Source organism: Colletotrichum siamense, assembly GCF_013390195.1.
Source record: "Colletotrichum siamense strain Cg363 chromosome Unknown KSG_Cg363_contig04, whole genome shotgun sequence".
Lineage (NCBI taxonomy): Eukaryota > Fungi > Ascomycota > Sordariomycetes > Glomerellales > Glomerellaceae > Colletotrichum > Colletotrichum siamense.
This window is the reverse complement of record NW_023501017.1, coordinates 2,199,271-2,225,925: the sequence shown is the minus strand read 5'-3', so window position 1 is coordinate 2,225,925 and position 26,655 is coordinate 2,199,271. Positions and strand designations below refer to the sequence as shown.

Genomic DNA, 26,655 nt, shown 5'->3' with positions numbered 1-26,655 from the left:
TACTCTGGCTCCTCATCACAGGATCCTGGCAGATAGCCGCGCCCCTTGCTTTTTGTCTCTGTCTTCGTCTCTGTCCCTCTCTCTCTTTTCGTCCCTGCCCTGTGTTTTCTTCTGGTGCTTTCCGGTATTCTTTCACGAAGATGGCGTTGAGGCTGAAGGTGGAATGTGTGATTGGAGCTCCTAGTATCGGAATACCTACCAGAAAGCCGATCGACGGGGACGATGAAATCCAGGCAGTAGCTTGTGGTTATCCCTTTATATATGGTTCTTCTTCACTGCGTGTCTTCTGACTACGAAACTTCCCTGCAACAATACTTATATCGACAGCATTACCATCAACAACCACCGTCATGAGTCAAAGCGATATACATATGGTGCCCATGGAGCCAATCACCGAAATTTATCCTGCCAGGGACATACTCATGTCGATTCGTGATGGTAAAAGCATTCACAGGCTTCAAATCAACAGCCGGTACCTACCCACGGCCTCCCGGCCGTTCCCCGCTCTCATGGGACAGCCTCTCATATATCGACGAACCGAAGGACCAGCCACGGTTATCGCTCACGTAAACATGTCATCAACGGCGACGACGACCATGCTAACGACTTGTATTTCACCATGTTGTGCCTTCACCATCAAGACGAGCTTCAACAGGCACCCACTCCGGTCGAGCGACTCTACAACTTAGCCCGCATGGCTAACAAGTACAATTTCAGTCAACTTTTTATGCTTGCCAGAGAAGCGATGGTTTGACTCCATTTAACGATCTGGCTCAACGATTCTGCGCTGTCCAAGATTACTGTGGCCGCTCTCTTTCTCGGCTACAGCCCGGCATCCAAGCCTTCGACAAATTCGTTGGTCTGGCAGTCCATCAAATGTTGGACGAGTACAGTTCTGTAACGTCATGGCAATAACCACCCAGTCACCAGCTTCCATCAGCGGTGCTGTTATCACTGCTACCACTATTGGTCGGATATTCGTCAGGGTAATAGACGAAAAGCGCTAGCTGGACTTCCCAACTTGGCAAAAGCGACGTTTCATGCGATGTGACCTCAACTACGGGCCCCTGACTAAGGAGAATACCCCTGTCCGAGAGATGACAGGGGTCGTCGAAGATGTTCCCACCATCTCCCCAATCCCATCAGCCTTCTTCTCGCAACCTATTGTCTTCTCTCGCGGCTCACTAAAATTTCACATGAGAGGCCGCGACATGATTTATTCTACACTTTTCACTCTCAGCATCTGGTTGTCCGTGCTAGCTTCCGGAACCTACGCCGGAGACCAAGCACCGCTTGCAGAACCAGTCCCCAGCCTTAGACTTGTCGCATGTGAGTTCATCCCAACCCGATCTTCGCATCATCACACTAAACTCAATCGCAGTTGTCAAAGTAACTTCATCCCATGACCCAGAAGCCCCAGGTCCCTCCAAGCCGTAGCATTCAACTCAAACCATCCAACAGGAATCCCACGGAACCAGGAAAGCCCTCGCTCAAGAATGGGACACCGTCCGCTCCAAGACTAAGGTTCCTCTGGAATGGGTCGCCGACTGCCCCAACGATTCCAGATGCCCGAGCCCCCCTCCCGAGACGATCCCCGAGATCCAACTTTACCGCGGACCCGAGCACGTGGCCGTCTACGCCGGACCCCAGACCGCCGATGAGTAAGGCCCCTTTCTCGCATGCTTTAGAATTCCCTCACTGACCGCAGCTAGAATCCTTCGCTTCATCGACCGAGCCAAACGCTCCTCCCAGATTCCTGTGCATGTGAGCCCGGAAGAGGCAGAGAAATTCAAAGACGTAGACGACTTCGTCTGCATCGCGCACCTGCAACCCTCGGAAGCATCTCTCCGGGAGGCTTTCGAGGACGTGGCGACAAAGTACTGGATGGAGTTCACGTTCGGCGTCGTCGACACGCAGGCTGCAGACTCAAAGGTCGTCTGCCGCAAGCGCGACGACGCGAGCACACACACCTCCTCCTCGCCCGACGGTCTGGAAGCATGGCTTATTGAGGCCTCGCGCCCGCTCATTACGGATCTATCACGCGCCACCCACGAGCGCTTGCTCAAGGTATCTAACCCCCTCCCACCCATATCCATAACCATACCGCTGACATACTTCAGCGCGGCTGGCCGATGGTCTACATCTTCCACCCCTCAGCTGCAACCCGTGCCTCCATCCGCGCGCAGCTATCCTCCTTTGCAAAGTCCCAGTACGCCTCCCTGACGAGCGTGACTGTCGACCCGGCCTACTTCCCCGACCTACCCGGAAAACTCGGCCTCGACCCCGCGAGGGACGGGTACCCCGCAGGCGCGGTCCACCAGCTGTCCAACGGGCGAGTATACCGCTATCCCAAGGACAAAGGGTTCACGCCGAAGGAGCTGCAGGGGTGGGGACTCGACGTGTGGCAGGGAAGGGTGAAGCCGTGGACGCCGCCGGGGCAGGAGGAGCCGAAGGAGGAGAAAGCCGGGGGCGCGAACGTGAGGATCGTGGGGTCGAGCAACCTCAAGGTCAAGAACATTCCGGGGTTGAAGATCAAGATTGGGGGCCGGGAGAGGGAAGAGTTGTGAGACCTTAGCATTAGGTCACAGGGGAAAGAAACGAGGTTAGTCCATAGACTTTATTACTAGGATTATACATGAAAGATCTATCTGGTATATGATGAGTTGCATGAGGCTCTTGAAGCCGCCGTGATAATGTTCCGATAAATGATGCCAAAAATAACTCCTCGCCAATGCTAGTCATGCCGTGAAATCGACATATATACGTCTCCGGGTATCATCATTTATCCCACCATCTATACATTTTTGGTAACCGTGATTATGAGGAAAGTGTGGTTGCGTCAAGGATCTTGAGCCTACGCCGTGGGGGCGGCCTTCTCGTCCTCGGCCGGGGCTTCGGACAAGACGCCGCCAGCAGCAGCGGCATTGGACTTGGCGCGCTGGCGCTGCTCCTTGGTGCGTTGGCGCTCAAGGGTGCGCTCACGCTTCATCTCCTGCTCCTCCTCCATAGCCTCATCCTCGTTGACCTCCTCGTGGGTCTTGCGCATGCGCTCCAAGACGGCGGCAGCTTCCGCAGCAAACGAGCACTTGGCGCGAATGATGTGGCCGTACTTGTAGAAAAGGAAGGGGAAGGGCAAGCAGGCAAGAGAGAGGAAGGCGGGGATAGACGAGGCCCAGTGGATGCCGAGGTTCTCGTACATCTGGGTGGTGAAAAGCGGGAAGGCAGCGCCGAAGAGGGAACGCATGACGGAGTTGGCGGCCAGGACAGAGGCGGCGAAGACGACGTACGAGTCAACGAGGTAGTTGAGTAGAGACAGGAAGACCAGGACGAGACCGGCGGCGAAGAAGCCGGAGGCGATGATGGAGACAATCCAGTGGATCTCGGGGCCGTTGGTCCAAGCGAACCAGAAAAGACCGATGGGAAGGAGGCAGCCACCGACCATGGAAGGCGGGAGACGGGCCTCAGGGGGAGCGAAACCGCCGGCGGCCTTAGCAGCCTTGGCGTAGCGGCGGTTATCGAAACCGGTGTAGATAACAGCAGCGATCATGCCCACGGCAACACCGAGGAAAGCGAGGCCACCGACACCGGGAGACCAGCCACGGCCGCGCTGGAAGACGATGGGGAAGGCGGCGAAGAGCATGTACAACGTGCCGTAGACGATAGCCATGTAGATGGCGGTAAGAAGGACGATGGGCTCCTTGAAGAGGAGGATCCAGGGGCGAGAAAGGGCGACCTTGAACTGCTGTGCAACGGTCTTGCGGGGCTGGTGAGCCTCGTACTTGGAGACGTAGTGCTTGCCAGTCATCTTCTCGAGCTTCTCGGCGCGGCGACGGAGGAGGACGGGGGCGTAGGTCTCGGGGACGGTAAGGCCGACAACGAAGAGGAGGACACCGGTGAAGATGGCCATCAGGCCTTCAATCCAGCGGAAGCCCTCGGCGGCACCAAGGAAGCCACCAACAATGGGACCTGAACGTGTTAATTCGAGCTGCATTGGGACAAGTTCGGATGAATTAGACGTACCAACTGAAGGACCAAGGAAAGGGGCTGCAGCGAAGATGGCAGTAGCCAGGCCACGCTCCGAGGCGCTGAACATGTCGGCAATAACACCACCAGCGTTGGTCAGGGGCGAAGAGCCAAAGGCACCGGCGAAAAAACGCAGGATGATGAGCGTCTCGATGTTCTGAGCGCCGGCAGCACCAGCGTTAAAGGCAGTGAGGCAGATGTAAGTGCCGATGAACAGGTATTGACGGCCATACAGCTCAGACAGGGGAGCCCACAGCAAGGGGCCAACAGCGAAACCAACAACGAAGAGTGAGACACCCAAGATGCCGATCTCAGTAGAGACACCGAAGGTGCGAATGACCTCAGCAATGCCGCCGGAGTAAGCTGTACTTACGAACGCAACGGCGAAAGTCGCGATGGCCTGGAGGATGGTGTACGTCCACTTCTTCGACGTGGCGAATGTTTGGGGGTTGTGAGAATCCTCGGGGAGGAAATCGACGACGAAGGGCGACTCAAGGGTGCCCTCGCCGGGGTACTTGCGGTCGACAACGGCCGGGGTGACGCCAGCCTGGTCGAAGAGAAGGTGGAAGTAGTTGGCCTTGCTGGCAGGCTTCTGAGCCTCGACATCGGCCTCTGTTGCCGTCATTGAAGATGACGAAGAGTGTGGCGTTGACACCATTATGATGGAGTCTGGGGTACGAGCTGGTGGTAGCGGCACTCGTGGCGGCCTCGTGGTGATCCGGTAGCACGGGTGGTCTGATAAGCTTATATCGCGATGTTGAACGGACTGGACTGTGCTTGTATGACGATCGTCGAGGATGTCGTTATCGAACTCTGGTGTTCCAGGTCGGGGAAGATGGGCGATAGATCTAGAGCGAGATCTGAATCCCGGAGAGCTGGGACGGCGCATGTTCTATATACTGCGTACCAAACCGAGTGGCCGCAGTGGAGATTTCCAATGGTCGTTCCATGGCCTTCGCCCTCTTCACCCTTTGTCGGTGCCCGTATCACAATGGAGTGTCTCCATCGGGGCGGGATTGCAGGGGGTCATGGGAAGGGGGCTCCACCGATGCAAGCCCACCCGAACGGGATGGCTTCCGCGTGCACAATTCTTCAGGTCGTCGTCCATGACTGCATGACACGGAGGGTCGGACGTGGCTGGCCGGGGACAGCAATTGACCGAGTGGTTATCTCCGTGTCGGGCGCAGTTTGTGAGTCGATGCGACTGGTGTCGCGGGCTAGCGCAAGCCTTAGCCGCCGCCTGTCTGACATCGCGAATGCGCCGCACAGATTGCAGCAGGCGGATGGTGATTGCAAAGCCGTCATCTCGTAAGCAGAGTCATCGTTTGATTCGGAGTTTGGGCGTGTCGTGTCTGCGTCTCGGCGCAAGGGTTTGAAGACGGAATCCAGACTGATGCCAAGAGTGGACTGCAGGAGCAGAATGCCCCTCGTCCGGATATAGACTCTTGTCAGGTTTGCGATGGCAGGTCGCAGGCCCTTCCAACTGAAGTTTGAATCACAAGACGAACGGGATTGCATAAAACTCTATTCGTGGTTGTGCAAGGCAGGTGGATCCACTCTCGTCGGCAACTTTTTTCTTCTTCTTCTCTCCTTCCCGACTAAATCGGGTACGTACTTCGTACCTGCACTGCTTTTAGTGCACCAACAAGCGGAATGACGTGTTGGCTAGCGAGCCAGGGCCCCTCCAGCAACGGCCACACCGGGCTTCGACGACCGAAAACAACGTGGGCGAAGCCTTCAAAGTCGATTTCTCATGGGTCGGCGGCCCGCTTGCAGAGCTCCACAGACCGGGATGTCGGCGGATCTGCACACCGTGCCGAGGTCGATTGATGGCTTACCCAAGGTCAGACCGTCAGTCGCCTCCCAACTCCAACGGATTTGGGCTGTTTGTATTTTCCGTCGCTCATCCCTTTTTCTCAGGTGCGCATGGTAACTCAATGCCACTCATTTCTTATTACAAACCAGGGCTTCAGGTCGACAGGATTTGAGACGACCGTTCGGACTTTGTCAAGTTCATCCCTAGCCGCGGACGCGCACGCCCTGTTAATCGGATGCTGTGAGGACGCCGAGAAGGCAGGCCACGCGCTCGCCTAGATATACTTGTCTGAATCATTGAGCACCCAGGCATGGCTGAAAGCCGATCCACCAACATACGACGATAGAGGCAGCAAGCCGTCACTGATTACGCCCAGCGGTGGATGAACTGAGACCCGCGGCTTATCGCCTGTTGTAAGTTGGTATATCCGGCCAGCTGCCAGATCTGGATAGATGGATGGGAAGGATCGTCATGCCGCCCGATAAGAGGCTGATGCAGGTTGAATGCAATGCCCGTCACGAACGAACCAACAACACTGGAATGCCTTCTTGGGGAGCCCGCTTCAGAGATTAGCGCACCTTGGGCTGAGCCTCCCGGCGCGTCGGCCGAGACCTCGCCAATAGTGCGCGAGCGCGCGACCCGTGGACAATCAACTGGCAGAACCATTCATTCGGCGATGAATCTGTTACCTGTTCTAGCGATTTTAGCGTCGGTGTGCTACATTGCTTATTCGATTGGTTCTGTTTTTGTCATCGAGGAGGCATTCGGTCTTTCGATCCGGCCATCAACAACCCGCCCCTCTCTTTCGGAGCCGATCCATCATCGGGACCGATTCGAGCCTCCAGTCCTTTCTTTTCCCAAGATCGAACAAAGTCCAGCTGCCAAATTACCCTGCTGGCCAGTGGTGACCAAGCGACCGCGGCCCAGGAGAACCCCTGCACGACTGGCTAGACTTGGCTCCCGAGCCGTCGGCTCTTGCGAAAATCTCTGGAAATTGCCTTCGTCAAGCCTGAACTACCAGACCTGCCTGGACCGCTCCGCCATGCCAACTTCCGCACCTGGTCAGCCCATAAATTCTGGAGCTATCCAGGGTCATTTGCGCTTCCTATTCGACCGGCAACGAGCAAAACCTTTCGCAAAAGATATGTGACCCGTCCTGAGTCCACTTTTTGCTTATCAACTTTTTCCTCTCTCACTGCATCTGTGCCTCGGCCGGACGACAGCCCAACGTAACCACCGCCTTGGCAGACCGGACTTGCGCGAATGGTATTTACGGCGATTGCAGGCCTGCGCGGAACGGGGCCCGTCTGCAATCCTCCTCGGCAAGGGTCACGCCTGTCCGTCGGCGTTTGACCGAATCTAATCTATAAAGCTCCGAAGCCACGTCTGTTGTGCCTCGGCTGTCGCTTTGTGGCTTGCTCCCTGGCGTTCCTAGCTTCCCTAACCCCAGGTGAAATTTAGACTTGGCCTTCAATGTCACCTTGCCAAACCCATGTAACTGGATCCCAAGGCCGATTCAAACTAGACGACGATCGATGAAAAAAGAGCTTAACGGGAGCCATCTCGACAATTGTTCTAGAACGGACTGACCGCGCCCTGAGCTAAGTCGTCCGTGCAACTTTTATTGACAAGGAAAATCAAGATATCGACTCCTCTGCCTCTCGCTGCTTACTTTTTCATCTCATGCACTTTTTGGATAACGGTTTGGGCAGACGAGATGAGGAAGCAAGTGCATATTTCATTGGCGCCGTGGTCTATTATCCCCCCCTCTCCCGTCATCAACCTCATCAGTCGCGCCCTTTCCGCGCGTCCTCCAGACGTATCCCGCCCCGACTCCTGAAGTGCCTCATGAAGTCCGAGTTGGGCCCCGCGGCGCGGCGGCTTCGGTCCGCCAGGACGAGTCCCTCCGCGAACCGGGTCATCTCATTGAGACTGGCCCCGAACAGCTTCATCAACTCCGGCCACGCGTCGAAGTGTTCCGCCGAGTCCACCTTGATTTCAACCAGGCGCAGCTGATTCCCAGTGGAAATGATCGGCAGTAGATGCTGCAGCAAAGACGTCTTCAAGTCTTGCCTCTCCTTCTCCAACAGATCTGTAACTTATGGTCAGCATCTAAGCATCTCATTAGCAAGTGCTCTTTTCAAACTCACAGCACATCCGCAGCGCGAACTCAATGTCGACCACATCTTCCGCGTCCACGAGCTGTATATACGGCACCGTATGATTCCATACCAGCATCCGCGTCACCTTCTCAAATGCCTTGCCCTCATTCAGCAAGCCCGCCGCCAGCCCCAACCGCCACAGGTCCCCGACGGTCAGATGCTCAATCGACGGCTCGTGATAATGCAGCATCGTCTGCGACGCGTACTTGAGCGCATCGACCAGGTCATACTTATCCGCCACGACAGCCACCTCCAAGATCGAATCCGCCGCCGCCATCTGACACACCCGCGAGTTCTGGTGGTGCAGGATGTTCAGAATGAGCTCCATGATCTCCGGGTCCTCGTCGGGCAGGTTGATCTTGACGGGCTCGGACGAGGCGCCGCCGTTGCGGTCGAGCAGCCTCTGGCCCTCCTTGAAGCGGGGGCCGAGCATCGCGCCAAACACCCGCGACGCGCGCTTCAGGATGAGCGAGTCCACGCGCAGCTCCGCCGTCTCGTCGCCCAGCCCGACGACGAGGATCACGTCGCCGTCCGGCACGACGGGCACGCCGCTATGCGCCGTGCGCGACCACATCCGCGCCGCGAAGCTGGCCGGCGAGCGCACCTCGAAGAACTTTTCCGACGCCGTCGTCGTTGTCGTTGTCGTCACCATGTTGGGCTTGTCGATTGTCATGTTTTTGCTCAGCGGGCTGTCCATTCTTCGGTAGGTCTGAGGAGAGAGAGGAGGGAGGTCTCAGTGTGAGTCTGGGGGAGGCAGCACTGATAGACCGACGAGAAATCTGTTGTTGTGGGAGGCCGCTCTTATCTGATGTGAGGCTGAGATGGAGCTGCGCAATGTGTGTTGTGTGTTTTGTTGTCCTTTCACTACTTGCACCATAGCCATCGCCACCGTTTAGGCTTTTCCCCCTCCCTTCAAACGCGACCTTCTCCCCTCCTCGGGTGGCAGTTCAAGAGTCAGTCAGGGTTTTTCTGGGCCTTGCTTGGTCCTGTCTGGTAAGCACCATGGTTTGCTCCTCCGCATCCTCCTCGCTGCCAGGGAAGACCCAGGTCTTCTGGGGTCCGATGAGACGCCGGGCGCAAGCAAGAATCTCTTGGTGGTGTTTCCCCCGACTCAGCTGCGCGGAGTGAACGTTTGGGCAGGAAGGTTGGGGATTGGAAGGATTGGGGTGAATGTCGTCAGTGCCGAGGCTTGTTTTGCGAGAGGACGCGTTCTGGGTGCTGGTCGCTGGCCGGGTTTCCCCAGCTCCTTGGTCCTGGCCCGATTGGAGTCGGGGGATGGTGAGGCTGTGGTTGAGATTTTCATCTCTTGATTCTGCATTGGTGCCGTGCGTCCGGCACACGCGCCCTGCTGGAGGCGATGAAGCTTTCAGAGTGCATTCAGCTCGAGTCTGCCCCTTGGCTGCGTGCTCCGATCGGAGGAGGATGAGATTGGTTTGATTTTTTCCCCAGGTTTCGAGTCGCGGTCGACAGCTGTCAATTGCCGCTGCCCTTTTTCTCGTGATCGTTCTTGGAGAGCAGCCACAGGAGGCGGTGCTCGGCGAAGAGGAAGAAGTGTGGTGGCTCGAGCTCACTCCGGATGTTTGAACCTTGCGTTCGGTCTCCAGCTCGGCTTGGTTGGGCTGGCTAGACCCAGAAGAACGTTTCAAGTCTTTTTTGTCCGTCTTGCGGGAGTTATGGGGTTTGAGGCTGAGATGACGTTGAGTTGAGCAGCATTCTTTCACGAGCAGAAAAGGGGTGAACACGCCGTCTTCTGAACAGAACTCAATTCGGTTAGAATCGCTCGGGCATTTCACCACCTTTCTTCTGTAACAACGTCACACCTCAGACCTTCAAGTAGGCTAGCATCGCGGAAACAGTCAGGTCACTAATACAAGACGACTGGAACATTCAGATTTCTCTTGAAAGCGATTGATATACAAACATCATGTACTGTATCGCTGACCAGGATGAATGGCCGCCGTACATCTCTGACTATCGTTCATTCCCTCAACCCGGTTGTGCCTGTTTCTCCAAGCTTCCCATATTGATGGGATATCGTCCAAGTCTTCCGAGCCAAAGATAATCAAGGGCGTTGCGAATCAGAACCAATCTTGTCTTAGGTCTTGCGCGCGTCTTTCAGCGACACCATCCCAGTCTCACGGACAATTTTCATCCACGGTAAATCCGTGAATTCATCAATGTAGATCTTATCATTCATGAAGTGGAAGTCCAGGTCCGTGTCGTCGACGTATTCCCATATCGTGTGTAAGCTTCCCTTTGTCAGAGTCTCAGCCATATCCCACTTGTCACCAGGTCTATAGGCCCAATCAATCTTGGTAAGATGTCCATCAAAACGCTGGCCTGGCCCGGAGCACGCGATGAGAACTCTGCGGTAGATTTCGGAACGAATCTTGGAGCGTTCCATTTCAAGACGACCTGTTACAAAAGCCTGTCAGCCTCATAGCCGTTTTATTGAAGCTGCGCAGGTTTGTGACCTACCACACAAGCGATACGCTAGTAAATCATCGATGGCTGCCTTCTCCACCAAAGGGACGAAGGCGTCGCCGTAATGCCAGACCAAGGCGTGAGTAAGTTTTGCAAAGTTGGCAGGGTCATCGAAGCAGGCTGCAGTAATGGTCAGATACCATACATCAAGCATGCTCATATCTTTCAACCCTCTGCCGCCATTGATGGTCCGATGTATAGCGTCGGCGATGGTGTGCTTCAAGACCATGACCAAATCGTACTTGTTGGCGGCGACGCCGATCTGGAACAAGACAAGAGCGGGGAAGGAATCCGGTATTTTGTCGACACGATGATGAAGAAGATAGAAAATGGTGCTCATGCCATCAGCGTTGTCTTCCGGGAGCTTGATCTCGGTGATTTCGCCGCGGAGGCTGTTGTTGCGGAGTTGACGGCCCTCTGCGAAATTAGGACCTAGCATGGCTTTGAAAACCTTCGAAGCGAACTTGAGCATGATAGAGTGGACTCGGAACTTTTGTTGCTCAGGACCAACGATCATCATGATGTCGCCATCGGCAGCGACGTCGATGATCTTGCTAGCATCATCGCTGGCGGTACTCGCATTATTTTGGGCCATGCTGGCATCGTCGTCGACCTCCATTTTGGTTTGGCGTGCGGAGCGTCTCGTTTGAATGGCGGTGCCAAAAGTTCTCAGGTGTAGTGACGGGCTTGAAATTGACGAGCAGCTGTAATTAAGCGAGGAAGGTGTGGTGAGGGTGAAGTTGAAAGTAGTGGCCAAGGCAAGAACCACCTAGATAGCTCTTTCCTTGTGAGGCGTTTGACCTCGCTACTCTTTGAACAATGGAGTCAGGGCGGCCCGATATTCAAGGAAGGAGACAGAGACAAACCTTGATATTTCTCACTTTGATGAAGACTTTTTAATCAATAGAACTTGTCGGTTGCCACCCAGTTTGTTGTGGTGGATAGATCCTTGTAAACGAATGCATTGGTAGTAGATTAGGTCAATTGCTTTGCAGTTTCATCGTCTAAAATCCATGCGAATCGCAATTGTTCATGTTAGGCCAGTTCCATGTATTCTTTGGCTAACCAAGCTCCCAAACTGTCTCCTTTCACTTGTCTTTCCTCAGCCCATGTTGAATACCTTTCATTCCCATTAGGCACGCACGTTGGACAGATGCAGCCCCGCCTTTACCACGATTTCCTTCATCCATTCGATGCTTCTGTCGTCCTCATCCTCAGCATTTTCGCGGAATTGATTGAAGTATTCAGAAATTTCTATGGTCTCGAGAACTCCCTGCAGGTCTGAATCGGTAAAGTACTCAGGAGAGTCCATCTGTATGTCGAATCTCAGGATGGTTGAGCCAGATGTCCTCTGCCTCTGGTCGTTGTCTTCATCGTTGTACCACGCACAGACAACCATAAGTTTGCGCATCACCAGCCGTCTTAGCTCTGCTCGTTGGTTTTCGAGAAGGCCTGACATACCCTTGAAGTTAGCAAATATACAGTTTTCGAAGGAATTCCACGGAGACTGACCGCAGAGGCGAAGTGCAAAGATCTGGTCCTGATACCATAAGTCGGCCAATCTAATGTATCCATCCAAAGACAACAAAACTAACGCCTGAGTGGCCTTTTTGAAGCTGGGATCATAATTGAAAATTGAAGCAGCAATAGCTAGCTTCCACATGGACTCCTCTTCGCATCTTTCTTCGTCGGTGAACAAGATGCCATCCATTGCTTCGGTGATCGGGTACTTGACGGCACGGATCAGATCATACTTGTCGGCAGCGAGCGCAACGTCGAAAAGTGTGACACCGTCGGCGTCAGAAAGAACATCATGTCGATAATGAACGAGCTCAAAAAGGATACCCATGCTGTATGCATCGTCCTCGGGAAGGTTGATCCTGACCGGGTCGCTATGACTTCTATTGTTGACGAGCTGCTGGCCTTCGGCGAAGTTCGGGCCGAGCATAGCTTTGAAGACCTTAGAAGCGGCCTTCAAGATCTGCGAATGAAGTCGAAATTCCTTGCCCTTAGGGCCGATCACCATAATAACGTCGCCATCGGGAGCGATGTTGTTGATGGCGTTTGTGTCGTCGCTTACTATGCTGGCATCGTCGTCGACTTCCATGTTGGTCGATGTCAGTGATGCTCTGTTTGGCTTGCGATGGCGGAGGTTTTGTTGAGCTAAGAAGGTGGACGAAAAATGCTTTCTGAGCGGCTGCATTAAAGCGAGGAGGGCGAGGTGAGGGTGAAGTTGAAAGTTGTAGCAAGGCAAGGCAAGAACCAACTGCCTAAGCTAGCTCTTTCCCTCCCGAACGGTCCACATCGCTACCCTCTGAAGAACGGAATCAGAGAGATCCAAGGCTCCAGAACTGGGAAAGAGAAAGAAACAAAACAAAAGGAATTCGAAATCCGACTATCTCGCTTTGATAGAGATTTGCCCATCAATAACACTTGTTGACCTCTTTAGAATTCGCTTTGGTGGCCAGACCTCTCTTGCTAAAGTTGGTGACGGCACGCCTGCTGCTTATGGCGTCGCAGATTGTGTTTGAAAGACAGATTAAGCACATGCGGCTGATAAATTTCTTTTCTAGCGGGCCCTGTATTTCTCTAATCAAGAATTGAGAGAGCAGATTCTTGCTTGATTTCATGGAAAGTTCGTCTTCGTGGATCTAAGTAACCAAAACCTTCTTTCAAGCCGCTCTCTTGCCAAATCTACAGTCTGAGGCCCCTTCCCTGGATTTTCAGTCTCCCTGTTCTAAGGTCACTGTTGCTATGACTTGTCCTTCGCCAATTCCCTTCGCCAATGACCGTCGACATTTCTGATTCGGTAGCCAGAGGTGTGTCATCTCAGATGAAAAGAGCCAGGTGCAATCCTGCATCTTCCTTTAGAGTATCCATCCAGTATTTGTCTTCATCGTCGGCGTGTCTTCCACCTTTCCGATATTCGACGCAGTCTTCAATGAGGTCTAGCTGACGACTCACACTGCTTTCAATGAAGTGGTAGGGGTCGGACACCCCAATATTGTACTTGATCTCGAGTCTCGGCCGGCCTGTTTCGCGTTTGCATGCGAAGAGCAACTCTGCCATTGCTTCTTGTCTGCAATCAGAGCGATTTCTTTCAAGAGCAGCTGGGGAAGCAACGAATCAGCCCTTGATCCAAAGTCTGGTCGAATGGAACTCACATACCGCATACGTGGAATGCAAACACCTCGTTGAAGTACCACTGCTTGGCAAAATCGAGGAATCCATGTTCCCAGTGCAGAACAAAAATGCGCGTAGCAGTGTTAAAGGCAGTAGCGTCCTTGACGAAAGCTGCAGCCATGGTGAATTTCCAGAGCTTCACGCCCAGCATCTTCTTCAGGGTGTCTTCTTTTCCAAAAGCGGCAGCTAACGCATGATGAAATGCGTGCTTGATAGCATGAATCAGGTCATATTTCTCGGCGGCGACCAGGATTTCGAAGAAAGGAATGTTCTTGGCGTTATGGAAGGCGTCAAAATGATGATGAATGGCTCTGACGATAAAACACATGCTCTTGACGTCGTCTTCTGGGAGGTCAATCTTGACCGGCGCACGATTGCTTTTAGCCTGATTAGCGTTGAGATGCTGACCCTCGGCGAAATTGGGACCCAGCATGGCTCTGAAGACCTTAGAAGTAGTCTTCAAAAAGAAGGAATGGAGTCGAAATTCTTTCTTTTCTGGACCAACGACCATGATAACATCGCCATCGGCAGCGATGTTGGCCACAGAATTGTCATCGTTATTGGTGGTACTACTACCGGAGTTGTCGCTAACCACAATGTTGGCGTCATCAACCTCCATCTTGATCGAGGTTGGGCGGTGTGACTCTTGGGTACAAATGCGGAAGTGTGTGGTGAAAGTGAAGATGGACGAAAAACCTCGGCGATCAGAAATGAGCGAAGAAAAAGAGGGCAAAAAGGAGAAAGAAAAAGAAAAGGGGGACGAAGCTCCTGGAGAGCAGGTACAGGCAGGAACCAACTAGTTTCCTCTTGCCCTTTGGGTATTTCTGCCTTTCAATAAATCCCAACTGCTTGGTCTCGAGAACTCGTTTAAAGAAAGACCTAAAGAGTCTCTCGCATTCGGCCCTTCCGCTTTGATAGAAACATCCTGCATAACAATGCCTGTCTGTCGACTTTATCGGCTTCTTTGGATATTCCCAGGCGTTCGCCCATGACCTCAGTGATGCCCCCACCCTCTCGCTTTGCCCGATATCATCTTTTCTTTTTCAAGTTCTCGTCTCCAGTTTGCGTTCTGCCATGGACATCGACGCTCATGACACATGTGCTGTGGTCGTTCGTGCTAGCCGGCTCAGGGAAAAGGAGAGTCAGTATTATGGGAAGTAAGTAGAAGATGGAACGATACCTTGCTTCTGGCCCAGCCAAGCCGTATGTCACATACCAGGGCTGTTGAGAGCGAGCACCATGGGATGGGAGCGTGTTCGCTGTGAACGGTCTCAAGAACAACATCTCAGCCATCATTCAAATCTAGAACATCGTGCGCGGACCTATGCACGAACTGGCGGCAAGGGAAGAAGACGAGTCCTGAAGGCAATGGCGTCCATTTTATCACACTGGAGAGACTTACAAGTTAGGAGCGCCCCCTGAGCTGTCAAAAGCCCGTTCAAACTTTCCGTGGACATGGTTAAAAAGCCTCATCCGGGAGTTGGGACGGTTAAAAGCCGACAGCTCGTCAGTCTGTTAGGTAATGCGGAAAGCCCATGAGGCGCGCGCTTGGAAGGGTTTCAAAGTGCGGAAGCCAATTGGCTATTAACAAGGCGAAATTCATTCTCTCTTCATTACTTTGCGATAAAACTCAGTGTTCGGGTTGTGGGATAAGCCTTCCAGGCTTCCGATATGGATCGCCCTCTAGGCTAACTTGTGTGATGCCGACATCTCCCTCCCAAGGGATACCCCATTTCTCATGCGGAAAGATATCTGGGGCCTTTCGAGTCAGTCTGATCATGTGGTCTCTTGTCCACGATTAGTCAACAATGCAGCAAGGAGGAGGGGGAAAAAAGATAAGCGTGTCGAACAGGTGAATTTGGCAAACGGGGCAATATCCCCTGCCAACCCCCAGCCAAGCCGGCGCTGGATGCGTTAAAGCCACGCCGTTTAGGTGCTTTTTCCAAATCAATACAAGTCGCACCTTATCATAATCATTGCGACAGACTTTGATAGGTTGGACATAAGTATGCAAGGTTCCATGGAATGGACTAGCCATATGAGTGAAGTTGCCAGTCGACCGGGAGAGCCAGTCATGCCCTCCCTCGAATATTCCAGCCATGATTATCATATTTCGAAGTGTGTAAATACAAATTTTCTCTCATCTAATGCGACACTACACATTACAGCTCTTTCGATCAGCTGCGATCAAGACCACATCGTTATTTCAGGAGCCACATCTGCTGTTCAGTCCAGATTTGTCAAGCAGGCTAGATATCCAGGGGCTGGCTTTATCGGAGTGAAACCAAAATTTCTTTCTGCATCTTGGCCTACTACTTACCACATCTTCTCTTGAGTCAGAATGCCGCCACGATTCGTGTCATTGGTGTTTACGATACCTTTGAACCTGTTTTCCAGGTTCCTTCCCTTGTGAGGTTATCGAGTCTCGACTCCTCAGGAACTTTTTCCTGTGCAATATTCGGACAGTACGATACGCGACCAAGAAGAGGGCCGTAAAGCCAGCTTCAGGTGGTCTCACCAAAAGACTGGTGCCATTCAACATGTTTAGTAATTGGTGTTCTTTTGATTTCCAAGGAGAAAGCGGGCTTAGGCCATGACCCCTTTTACCTACTCTTCTCAACGTCAAGAGGAGCAACAGACCCTAAAGCCACCAATTCTTTACAAAAAACGGGAATGAGTTTTCTACAGCTCTCCGTCTAATTCCTTCAGACATTCTCAGACAGCGGTCCATAGGGAGGTGAGAGTCGAAAAAGCAAACGACAACGACCCGGATACCGCGAAATAAAATGTGAGAAACAATCATTGGCGGCCTCTGGAGAATAAATTGATTGTGATACGGAGGGTTTCCGGTAGTACATATCTTCCTGGGATGACTACTGTGGCCAGAACTTATTGAGATTAGCATGCAGAATGTAAACTAATCCAGCACAAAGTACGGGGACCGAATTCTCCGTCAATCGCGACATCATTACTCTATTTCGACGTTGGAGGGAGATTGGGTGCAAAATGCTGCTGCCTTGAGCAGGGGACAAATGTTGCTGCCTGTGGTGGGTTCAGCTCATGCGTTACAACAATGTGGGTGCACAGAACCAAAATATTAATAACCACTCCATGACTTACAAGGGACTAGCGTTTGGACGACTTGCTCAAATTCTGTCCAAAGGGAAACTTCTTCTACGAAGCGAACAATCTTGACCCTGAAGCTGTTCCGTATCGCCATTCTTTCCTTGAGCAGATTGAGGCTCTTGGCCAACGAACTCTAAGTATAGACAACGAGTGTCCGTTATGAACTAACTGTTCAGGGATGTCTCAACTACCTGGAACCTTCCGGTCTCCAAAGTTTGGAAGGGGGTAATTCAGACGAAAATGGAGTTGGGGCCCTTCCGAGCTCCGACACCTACAAGACTGTACGTAGAGACAATATGAATTTTGTAGCTACCATTGAATGTGATAAATGATACTCGCAAGGATTGAAAACGAAAAGAACCAATAGATGACAATCATGAAGAAATAACTCAGAGCTAACTGCGTAGACGGTCGCAAGCTGTTTCGTACGTGGCCAACGATGTTCGGTATCAAGGCCCGAAACAAAGCGAAAGACTTGGCTCGGAACTTTTTACGACAACCAAATCCTCCGGCACCTACCGAGATGCGGTAGGGCTAGTGTAGAACCCAGCTGCTTTCGACCTCGTATCAAGATGATCATGTTGGTACAAACCTCCACCGGGTGTCGATTTTAGATTCTGACTCGTGGGTAAAGGGGCCTCGCACTCAGAATTGACAGCACCGGGATCCCTTTTGCTGATGCCTGGGTTCGGATGGCATTGACCATCAGATGGTCACGACCGAGTTGGTGGGTGAAGCGAACCTGGCTGCGGCAGCTGCGCCCCAGTGCTGCTGCATGATTGGAAGTCCACCTTCCGTCCAGAGATCGTCAGTTAACGATTTCTGATTACATACGGAGACGGAAGGTTGTCGTGAACATAGGGCGGGTGATTCGAGGGTGGTCATTTTTGTTTAGTGGTTCAAGAGTCAGTTCCGTGGTCCTACCTTCTGTATATTAAGTCAGATCAAGCTTGCCATCCGATAGCAAGTGGTTCGACACTTCCCTTTCATGATCACAACTCTACAAGAAATGGTTGCAATTCCCTCTTAAAATTTCTGGTTGACCACTGCCTTCTTTGAATTCCCGTTCCTTACCTTTCCTGCAAGCGCCAACTTGCATGTTTTCTTTCCGTTGGTTGACAATTTGTCTAGATACCCCTTTCAATTTACACTGCATCCCATTTACATTCAGCCATCAACGACTGTCTCATCCTTCTTTTATCACCAAATCTTCTTAAACTCCAATTCTTATCCTTGAGTCTTCATAATGGTCGCTGTTCCACGTGGAAGCTGCTTAAAGCTTTTGGCCGCTACAATCGTTTCGCTCACAGCACTCCTCGTCCTGCATCAACTCAGCTACACAAACACGAACGACTTCAGTCTCCCAAGCCAGCCGATCGAAGTTCTAGACCAATGCCCTCCCTCGACACTTTCGAATATCAACAAAAGCCAACTCGACGAAACGATTCCAAACACAATTCACCAAATATGGAAGACCACGGACGTCAGCACATATCCAGCAAGAGCTTCCCGTGAGTCTTGGAAGTCCATGTTCGAACCAAGGGGCTATCAAGTCAAAATCTGGACCGACGACGACATCCTTTCCCTCATCAAGTCGAAATACTCCTGGCTGTTACCGACATACGAAACCTACGATCACAATATCCAGCGAGCAGATCTGGCACGTCTGGTCGTAATACATGCGGAGGGAGGGATCTATGCTGATCTGGACGTCCACCCTCGATCCGTCGAAGCAACAATGTGTCTCCAACATCTTGGTCTACAAGCTGTATTCGCGCCCACTGGAGGCGCTGCGGGTTTGAGTAATCACTTCTTCATGGCGGAGAAGGGGTCTGACTTCTTAATGTGGTCTCTGCAAGAGGCCAAGCGACGCGGCGGCTCGACTTCGAAGAGAATACTTCTCCCATACTTGAGGGTTTTCTGGTCTACGGGGCCGCTGATGTTGACTGCGGCATATCGTCAGTACATGTGGATGTATGGGACGAACCAACCTCGCGTGGCGTTGCTCAGCGAGCGCCATGTCAGGACCGTGGTCGGACATGCCGCGGGTCGATCATGGCACGGGTCAGACGGGCAAGTCTTGAACTACATTTCCGATCATCTGCACCTGGACAGCAAGTGGCTAGCTGTTCCGTGTGTAGGAGCAGTTCTGGTGTTCTTTTGGATTATGAGGCGAAACCGCGGAAACTTTCCTCAATCAATGTGCTGCAATAAAAAGTGGCACAGCGAGGTCTGACTGTTGAGTGAAGTTTGGATAAAAAATAGACTGCTGGTATAATTTGAAACCCCTCAAATATTGCCTTCTAGTGCCGCCCAAGGGCATGTTTTCCAGTCTACAAAACGCCCTTTCTGTGTGAATTGATTGCAGAAGACATTCTTGATATGTGAGCGGAATGGAGAAGAATGTTTGACTAGATCTTTTGTGATAGGTCGATGATTCTTTCTACAGATTCCATTCCGGCAGCATGAGTTCGAGCATGGTAGCGTATCTAGGCGCAGAGTCGACGACTCCTTTTAATGCCCTGGAAGAGATAAGTGAACAGCCAGAAATGTGCAAGGAGTTGAGAAAAGCTTCCGCCCGTCCACCCTTCCAGGTCGTTCGCCACATAGTCATCCCGCACGTTGAGGCGCCGTTGTCCGCCTGGCCATTACCCAACCCATGTACCACATCAGTAGACTTATCCTCCGCAATTGGGTGTTGTTCTTTCGCCGACCCTAGAGTTGCTCACGAACTCAGGGGATGATGTGGCTTCACAAGCAGATATGAATAGGGGTGAAGCTACCGGATTTTAAGAAAACAAGGCCGGCAAACGTCTCGCCACCAGTCTTCAATCCATGCCTCCATGGTGCGAGCTTGTCCTTGGGCTCGATGAGGTAGATTTGGCCCTCGAATACAGCCCACAAAAGCGACCTCAAGGGGCTGGACCTTGTAAAGACTTGCGGGTTGCCATCCGAACACCATCTGTGCCATTTCGGCGGAGAGAGCGGCGGATTTCAATCCAGTGAACCAGTCCGGCCAGTTGTCGCGCTCGTAGATATAGGCATTCGCAGTTCCGTTGTAGATGCACAAGTTCCTCGCCATTGCCAGCATCCAGGTATTCGGGGGTGAGGCGTCAGGAACCCTGATACCAGCGGTCAGATCGTACCATTCACTGAACTCGCCCGCGATGCCAGCGCTTTCCAGTGCTTCAAGAATGGTCCTTCCCCTGAAGTGGACTTGACGAATGGTCCTCCCCTTGGACAAGTTACCACGCAGCTTGACCTGGGGCTAGATCTGTGTTAGCTTCAAGAAACTACAATGTGCCAGGCATGTACTCACTGGCCCCCTTATATTTCCCTGCCAGAGTCATACGGCAGTCAAAAAGGTGCGCCCACAGGCGGCAAGCTGTGAAAGAAAAAGTTAGAAGGGAAGAAGGACGACCCCCTGATGAACACCCACAGTTCCCTCAAGAAAACTGCATCTCAACCACAGCCCTCAACCACTCCGCAACAGTCCTATGCCTGAAAACCCACCACCAGCTAGGTCCCTCAGGATCCACCCGCGCCTCCCGCATCGTCACCGCCATCTTCCTCGCAACCTCGTCCACAAAGACAAGCTCCATGATCGACTCCAGGTGGCGCACCGACCGCGCCGGCAGATTCACCTGCCCCCTCTCGACAAAGTTAAAGTTGTGCATCTGCAGGCGCGTGAGGACGTGGCCCGCCACGCGGTCCGGGAACGTCCGCTGGCTCTCGTCCCACGCGCCCTCCCCACCGGCAGCGAGGTGCGCCGCGAGCCACGGTGTCTCCTGCAGGCTCTGCACGACGTCGGGGCGGAAGTTGGCCCGCAGCACCTGCAGGTGGGCTTGGCGGCGGGCGAGGGCGAGGGCGCGCGCCGCGTCGTCGGAGGCGCTGGGGCGGGTGAAGTGCCGGCGGACGTATTGGCAAACGGGACGGAGGTGAGCTTTGAGGAAGTCCCAGGGCCGCGAGACCGCGCGGCGGATCCGAGAGTATGGTGCTTGGACCGGCTGGGGCTGCGAAGCTGGTTCCATTCTTGCGGGTTTGTTCTTGGTGGTTTTGGTTGTTCGTGGTGGAGGATTTGCTGGGTTGTGGGTTGGTAGAATAGCCCCCCGATGCTGTACGCAGGAGAGTGGAAAGAAAACAGGAAAGCTGTGCCATCAGAAATTTTGTACTCATCTTGTATGAAAAGGCGTTGTCTAGGTTTTAGGAGATGAGAGAAGACGGCAAGGTGGACGAGACTTGATGACTTGACCTTCACAGGCCACCGAGCCATCTATAGCCTCGACTCTAACCAGAAGACCTGGCCTTGATCTCAGTCCAGAAACTAATCAAATCAGAAGAATGTAGAGAACGGGCCAGAGAAAGCGGCCAGATCAACATCGTGCTCTCAGCATCTGTCTCTTCGTCAGAGTGATTGGCAGAATTAGACATCATTGTCACGGTTTTGTCTTCGTGACTGACGGAGTCGACAGTATTTGAACACCAGGACAGCAGGGTTGGATATAGATAGACAAGACAAGAAACCTGACGCCAGAGAAGCCGAGTTCAACCTCTCGAAGCTGCGAACATGCTGCACGTAGTTCAGCTCAGACGCCCTGAAAATCCGTCATTGGATACCACCAAAGACTTCTCTATAAGGCCATGCTTGCAGCTTATCAAATAAAACGAACATGGCAAGCATCACAGAGAATGAGGTCGGTTCGATGTCCCATAAAAGCCGTTGGAATCTCTGGGAGGCACTGAGGTGGAAGCACTGGACGGCATCGTTATCTCCGTGATTGCCTCGAATGACAAGATAATGAGTTCCCTGCCAAAGATGAATGCACGTGAACGCTGGGGTTGACTACGGAACCCCGTGAGTATTCTACGTGTAAACCGGCTTAGATATCCTGCATATCCGCGAGCCGGATACCTCCCTTGAGAAAGACCATCCACCAAAGGCTTTCAATATGTGCTAAACTGAAAACAAAAAGGGCCAAACCCGAGAGACAGCAAAATTTCTCGTCAATAACCTCGCTCGGAGATGCAATAATCTGCAACAGCAGCTGAACAACCCAAGCACTCCGCCACACGCCACAAATGGAAGCGATTGACGGCCACGCGCGCCCATACGAATTGAGGGTGGTACTGGGCGAAGCTCAGGGCAGCTCGATTTCTTCCTCCCCGCTCTTCCTGTCCAATTGCCATCCAATCAGACCCAGCCCGGGGCAAAAGACATGCCGTCGGGAGAACAAGTTAACCAGCGCCTGTTGTCTGTCATCACTTGATGGATAAGGTGTAGGGAGGGGCCTCGCAAACAGGCGAGGCTCATCGAGAACTGAGACATCTCACACCTTTGTGGTCAAAATGAGGTGTGCGTCCTCTTCCCAAGTGCCGACTACGTTGTTCGCAGATGAGAACGGGCCAAGAACCGCGGTAATTACCACGCCGGCATCCAACCAAGGACTCTCCTCCGGCGAGCAACGTTGCAGGAATTTCAATACCCAGGGTAGGGCTGGAGCGAATTGGTAGGCTGCAAATTGTCTCAACGTTTCGTGTGTTCCATCCTGAGGCGTCCCGGAGAAGCGATTTGACAGTGAGTTCTTGGTCGGAGAGCCCCTCGCAGGCCTGTTTGTAGAGCCATCGTTGCGCTGAGATCAAGTTCCCTTGACGTTTCCGACGTTCACATATAGCCTCACGATCGAACCAAATCAACTTCATTTCCCTAGATTCGGCGAATGAGAGAGCTGAACCAGACGAGCGGCGAAAGTCTCCGGCAATAGGCTAAGGTGACAGTCTTGGTCTTCAGGGTGAACCCGATAGAGTCTTCTGGTAGATCGGAGGAAGGTCTAAACAAGGCAGGCTACCGAGTTGCCTGTGAATATTGAAGCAAATTACACTCGAATATTGCGACCAAACAAGGCACGCCGAACACCTGTTAGGCGCGACAAGACTCCAGACCATCACCTAAGAGGACGACTTCGCCCTGCGAAAAATCGGTCTGTTGACTGGCTTCAATTAACCAAGTCCGACGTCTAAGGCAGCCTGGCCATAACACCGAGTGCAACGGTCTTAGATTGCTCCACGCCCGCCCACCGATGCAACACCCCTCGTGGCAATCTTCCAGAACGATTCCAAGGCAAATGAGGTATGAAGAACCCGCGCTATGCATGCCGTTGAAGCCAGCTACACTTAGCCGTTGTTTCGAATTATCGGCGCTTTCCCCCCCCCGTGACAGTAAAAGCAAAGACGTGTCGGTGGTAAATGCGGGGATGTATGCAATAATTGTTACAGATGTCTCAGTGGCCGACTGGTTTGGGACTTTTGTACATGGCTCATATGCTTAAATCGCGAAGTTATGAGTTGCTGACAGAGTAAAGGGGGCGTGGTTGGGTTACGTCGCAGAACCGACCCAGATTTCGAGACCGGTGATTAGTCGACTCGCCGGCTTTGCAGATGGTGCATGTATCGGGATAGGACTACCTTGATAGGAGACATGGCCCCAAAGATTCAACGAGAACATGATCAAACTCGGATGATGACCAATCGGCGGCCTTTGGTTGACTGCTGATGCGGTTGCCTAACAACCGGATTGAAGCCTCGCGTGCGTCGGCGACTTGGTTCGGATGTTGCCCGCAGAACCTATGAATAATCCTTTCGAAGATCCGCATCATATACGGCAGTCCGGCCGAGATTCGGAAAAAACGTGACTATGGGCCAACAAATGTCGGGCGTGATGATTCGTCCGGCGAAAATAACATGTGTGAGATTGCTAGATTAGACTGGAACAAGTGTTATCTGGTTCCAAGCGCAGGAGGCCAAGGAGGGTGCGCCAGTCTTCCAGGTTACTGGTTCCCACCAAGTCGGCGTTTTTCCCAGAGGGTGTAGTTGCGTATTATGCGTGATGTGGCTTCAACAGGCCCCCTTTAGGCCGCAGATGCACTGTGACAGGAGCAAAGTGGTATCACAGCCCGTCATCTTGGACGCTAGGAGAAAAGCTGCAGGTCGAGGCTTCCGCGGCCGAGCGCCTCCACATGGTGTTCGCGAACTCGTCCTATCGAGGTCAGGGACGATAGTTTGGTTCATTGGAGCAAACCGATGCGGGGTCGTGTCGTGTCGTGACAAGACTCATCGCTCTCAGCTGGCGGGTTCTTTGGCTCGTCTGCGTGTCCATCTGCGCCTTCCATGTTAGCGGCGCTGGACCACGATTTGGGGCGGAGAAGGCTCATCTGCAATGTCGGATGTCATAATGCCGTCGGCTTCGTTATGGAAAATGCAGATTGCGGTACCTGAATGATGATGCCTTGAAATCTGCATCGTCACATTGGCGTGTCACCCACCACCGGTACTGTAGACTCTTCATCATCGGGGGCAGGCACACATGCCGCAAAACGCCCAGAATAGCTGGCTTCAGAAACCTGGGTGCTGTATCCTGGAGTGTCTGGTTATGGTGTTGCTTGCGGTGGGGGCGGCCATGCATGGAATCTTGTGATTGGTGGTGCAGGCGGCATTAGGAGCGGTCTTGTTGCCGTTGAGAGAAATATATGCGCGAGCAAGGCCTCTTGGGAGGTTGGACCGGACCCGAGAGTCTGTCACCAGACAGTGCGAAGAAAAGCAGCGGAGATGAGCCTGGCTAGCATGAGGCGGTAGCGAGGATGAGACGTGGCGGTGATGAGTGATGCAGTCCGGCATTCGTAGTTGAGCTGGGCAACTCGGTCTGGACCTTTGCAGGCAATCGCTGCAGATATCAGCCGGGGAGAGGTCAGACTGGTTCCCTGTCCCAGCAAGAAGAGTCGCACAAAGCAAGGGCCCGGCGTCAGGTTGCCAGATCCTGCGGAGTTTGTAGATGCAAACCGGCGGCTTTAAGGCTTATGAGATGATTATCAAGTGGCTGCCGTGTTGGATACCGAGCGGGACGCGATATTCTTGGCCGGGGGTGGCAACGCAAACGCAGGCGTTACCGCCGTGCTGGGTCGCTCATTTCAAGCTGGCGCCCTTCCTTGATGCTTTTGTACGACCGGCGGCATAAACTATGCGAGCGGGAATTCTGTGGGAAAAAGGACGAAGAGAGACGTTCGATGTGCGTGTTTTCTCGTGACTTTGGGGAGCTGGGTTTGGTGTCTCATTGGTGCGGGTGCCTCTGCTGGGGTGTAACGTAGACCTTCATGCCCGGCAATGCGGGGGGACACGGAGAATGGGCGAGTGAGGAGAGAGACAGGTTTCCGCAGAGGGCAGCCACCGAGTCGAATCGCGTGGGCGAGCAGAGAGATGCCGGATGTCGTGCGTTGGAGGCTTGGTGAAAAGCAAGCTGAGGGGTTTCGAGACACGAGTCGAGTGTGGTGAGTATCGAGGTAACCGGACAGGGTCTCGGCCGTAGCCTCGTGGGTTGGTGTCAGTCAGGCTTAGCGCCGTCAATCAAAAGGACTGTGCCTGAAAGGAACAATGGTCGGTGGCTTCAGCCGGGCGGATTCATCCATCGACGGTTGGCTTGGGACTGGTCTGGAGCGGTTCCGTTTATCGCGTGGCTTTCTGGTGAACCAACAACGAAGGACGACAGGTAGGTGGTGGTGGTTAGCATTTCCATACTAAGGAAAGGCGGCGACGACGGCGACAGTTGCGAACGGGCGAGGGCCAGTGTCAGTGCCAACCACACAGCAGTGCCCGTTCAACAATGGGCTTTGATTGACATGAGGAGGTGGTGAGTCGTCCAGGCGTCACGTCAGAGCTAGAGTAGATTGGCGGGATGACGGACCCATCGTTCAATCCGACCTTGGCGGGAAGGACCCCCAAGAACCCCTGCCTGCCCTGGCGAGCTTCACACTGGGCAATCGCTCGAGGAGGGCAGAAAGCGAAAAAAAATGACTGCCCGTGAACCAACAAGTTGCGCTAGCACAGTAGCCTGCGTGATTAGCGTGCTCTTAGCGTCTTCTCTAGCGTCTTCTGTTGGCTCCAAGTGGGTCAACGGTTGGGACACGGACGCTGGGGGTCGCGGAAGGAGGTATCAGTCCCTGTACCCAGCCAAAGTGCAACAGCACACTGTATCCCTCCATCAAATGTCTCCGCAAATGAACAAAGTTGGTGGCCTTTCGCAATCCTTCCTCCCCGGTCTGACGCCGTGAACAAAGCATCCGTCACTTGAAAGTTTGTTCCTCGAGGCCACGAGGCGTGTCGATTCTTATTCTCTCCCGGCCGATACACGCCCAGCCGATCCCCGGTCTGTCAACGTCGACAATCTCGGTTGATTCCTTGTCTCTCGTCATAAAAGCTGACGACCCGCGCCGTTGAGTAAAGAACGGCGGCCGACGTTAAAGTGAGGAGCAAACAAAAGTGATTGGCCTCTCGTGATTCGGTTGCTCTATGCTCTGGCTCGGCTTTGCTTGTATTCAATCGAAAAGGGCAGTTCGTATTTAACAGTTGCACATTCGTATGTGTGTCGTTGCCATCAACATGCCCCTTACGCTTGCACCCAAGATGCATGGACCGAGAGATATCAGGGGGAGCCTTGTGGAGGTTGATTCGACCGCACCTCTCTAGATTCTTGCCGCTGGGATTGCCCTTCCGCGCCGCGCCGTCATCTCAAGTTTGGCAGAAGAGGACAAAACCGCCTCTAAAGCACAACACCGTCCAGCCTTGGTACGCAGGCGGCTCACGATCGCTGCAGTCGCCCGTCGGTGGCCATAACCAAAGACTCGGTTGATGGACCGGACGAATGGGTAGCGGCGACGTTGGAATGACAATGTGTAACTGGCGATCCCACAGAACGATTCGCAAATCCTCTGTGTCTCATCCAGATGCCGTATTGGCAGCTGAAAGCTGTACTCGTCTTGACTGACAATGAAGAGTGCCGTCTAAAACCCATGCATATCTGTATTAGACGACATT

General features: G+C 53.1%; 8 protein-coding genes across 8 annotated transcripts; 2 read left to right on the top strand and 6 right to left on the bottom strand.

Annotated features, from left to right (window-relative positions):
- Positions 1-350: 350 nt before the first annotated feature.
- Positions 351-689, top strand: CGCS363_v006534 (uncharacterized protein; the record flags this gene model as incomplete). The annotated part of the gene is made up of 1 exon (XM_036638383.1): positions 351-689. One exon carries the CDS (start codon positions 351-353, stop codon positions 687-689), a length of 339 nt encoding a protein of 112 aa, XP_036496673.1.
- Positions 690-1,196: 507 nt separating this feature from the next.
- pdiA-1 (Protein disulfide-isomerase) lies at positions 1,197-2,567 on the top strand (the record flags this gene model as incomplete). Its single annotated transcript, XM_036638382.1, has 5 exons — positions 1,197-1,329; positions 1,382-1,389; positions 1,462-1,661; positions 1,713-2,067; positions 2,121-2,567. The coding sequence occupies 5 exons, from the start codon at positions 1,197-1,199 to the stop codon at positions 2,565-2,567; spliced, it is 1,143 nt and encodes a 380-aa protein (XP_036496672.1).
- A 287-nt stretch (positions 2,568-2,854) lies between these two features.
- On the bottom strand, positions 2,855-4,681 carry CGCS363_v006532 (Efflux pump FUB11; the record flags this gene model as incomplete). The annotated part of the gene is made up of 2 exons (XM_036638381.1): positions 2,855-3,966; positions 4,021-4,681. 2 exons carry the CDS (start codon positions 4,679-4,681, stop codon positions 2,855-2,857), a joined length of 1,773 nt encoding a protein of 590 aa, XP_036496671.1.
- Positions 4,682-7,626: 2,945 nt separating this feature from the next.
- On the bottom strand, positions 7,627-8,674 carry CGCS363_v006531 (uncharacterized protein; the record flags this gene model as incomplete). The annotated part of the gene is made up of 2 exons (XM_036638380.1): positions 7,627-7,931; positions 7,990-8,674. The coding sequence occupies 2 exons, from the start codon at positions 8,672-8,674 to the stop codon at positions 7,627-7,629; spliced, it is 990 nt and encodes a 329-aa protein (XP_036496670.1).
- Positions 8,675-10,096: 1,422 nt separating this feature from the next.
- CGCS363_v006530 (uncharacterized protein) lies at positions 10,097-11,104 on the bottom strand (the record flags this gene model as incomplete). Its single annotated transcript, XM_036638379.1, has 2 exons — positions 10,097-10,416; positions 10,480-11,104. 2 exons carry the CDS (start codon positions 11,102-11,104, stop codon positions 10,097-10,099), a joined length of 945 nt encoding a protein of 314 aa, XP_036496669.1.
- A 513-nt stretch (positions 11,105-11,617) lies between these two features.
- On the bottom strand, positions 11,618-12,592 carry CGCS363_v006529 (uncharacterized protein; the record flags this gene model as incomplete). Its single annotated transcript, XM_036638378.1, has 2 exons — positions 11,618-11,937; positions 11,998-12,592. The coding sequence occupies 2 exons, from the start codon at positions 12,590-12,592 to the stop codon at positions 11,618-11,620; spliced, it is 915 nt and encodes a 304-aa protein (XP_036495773.1).
- A 722-nt stretch (positions 12,593-13,314) lies between these two features.
- CGCS363_v006528 (uncharacterized protein) lies at positions 13,315-14,287 on the bottom strand (the record flags this gene model as incomplete). Its single annotated transcript, XM_036638377.1, has 2 exons — positions 13,315-13,517; positions 13,654-14,287. The coding sequence occupies 2 exons, from the start codon at positions 14,285-14,287 to the stop codon at positions 13,315-13,317; spliced, it is 837 nt and encodes a 278-aa protein (XP_036495774.1).
- A 4,313-nt stretch (positions 14,288-18,600) lies between these two features.
- On the bottom strand, positions 18,601-20,825 carry CGCS363_v006527 (uncharacterized protein; the record flags this gene model as incomplete). The annotated part of the gene is made up of 3 exons (XM_036638376.1): positions 18,601-18,740; positions 19,690-20,062; positions 20,265-20,825. The coding sequence occupies 3 exons, from the start codon at positions 20,823-20,825 to the stop codon at positions 18,601-18,603; spliced, it is 1,074 nt and encodes a 357-aa protein (XP_036495769.1).
- Between the last annotated feature and the right edge of the window lie 5,830 nt (positions 20,826-26,655).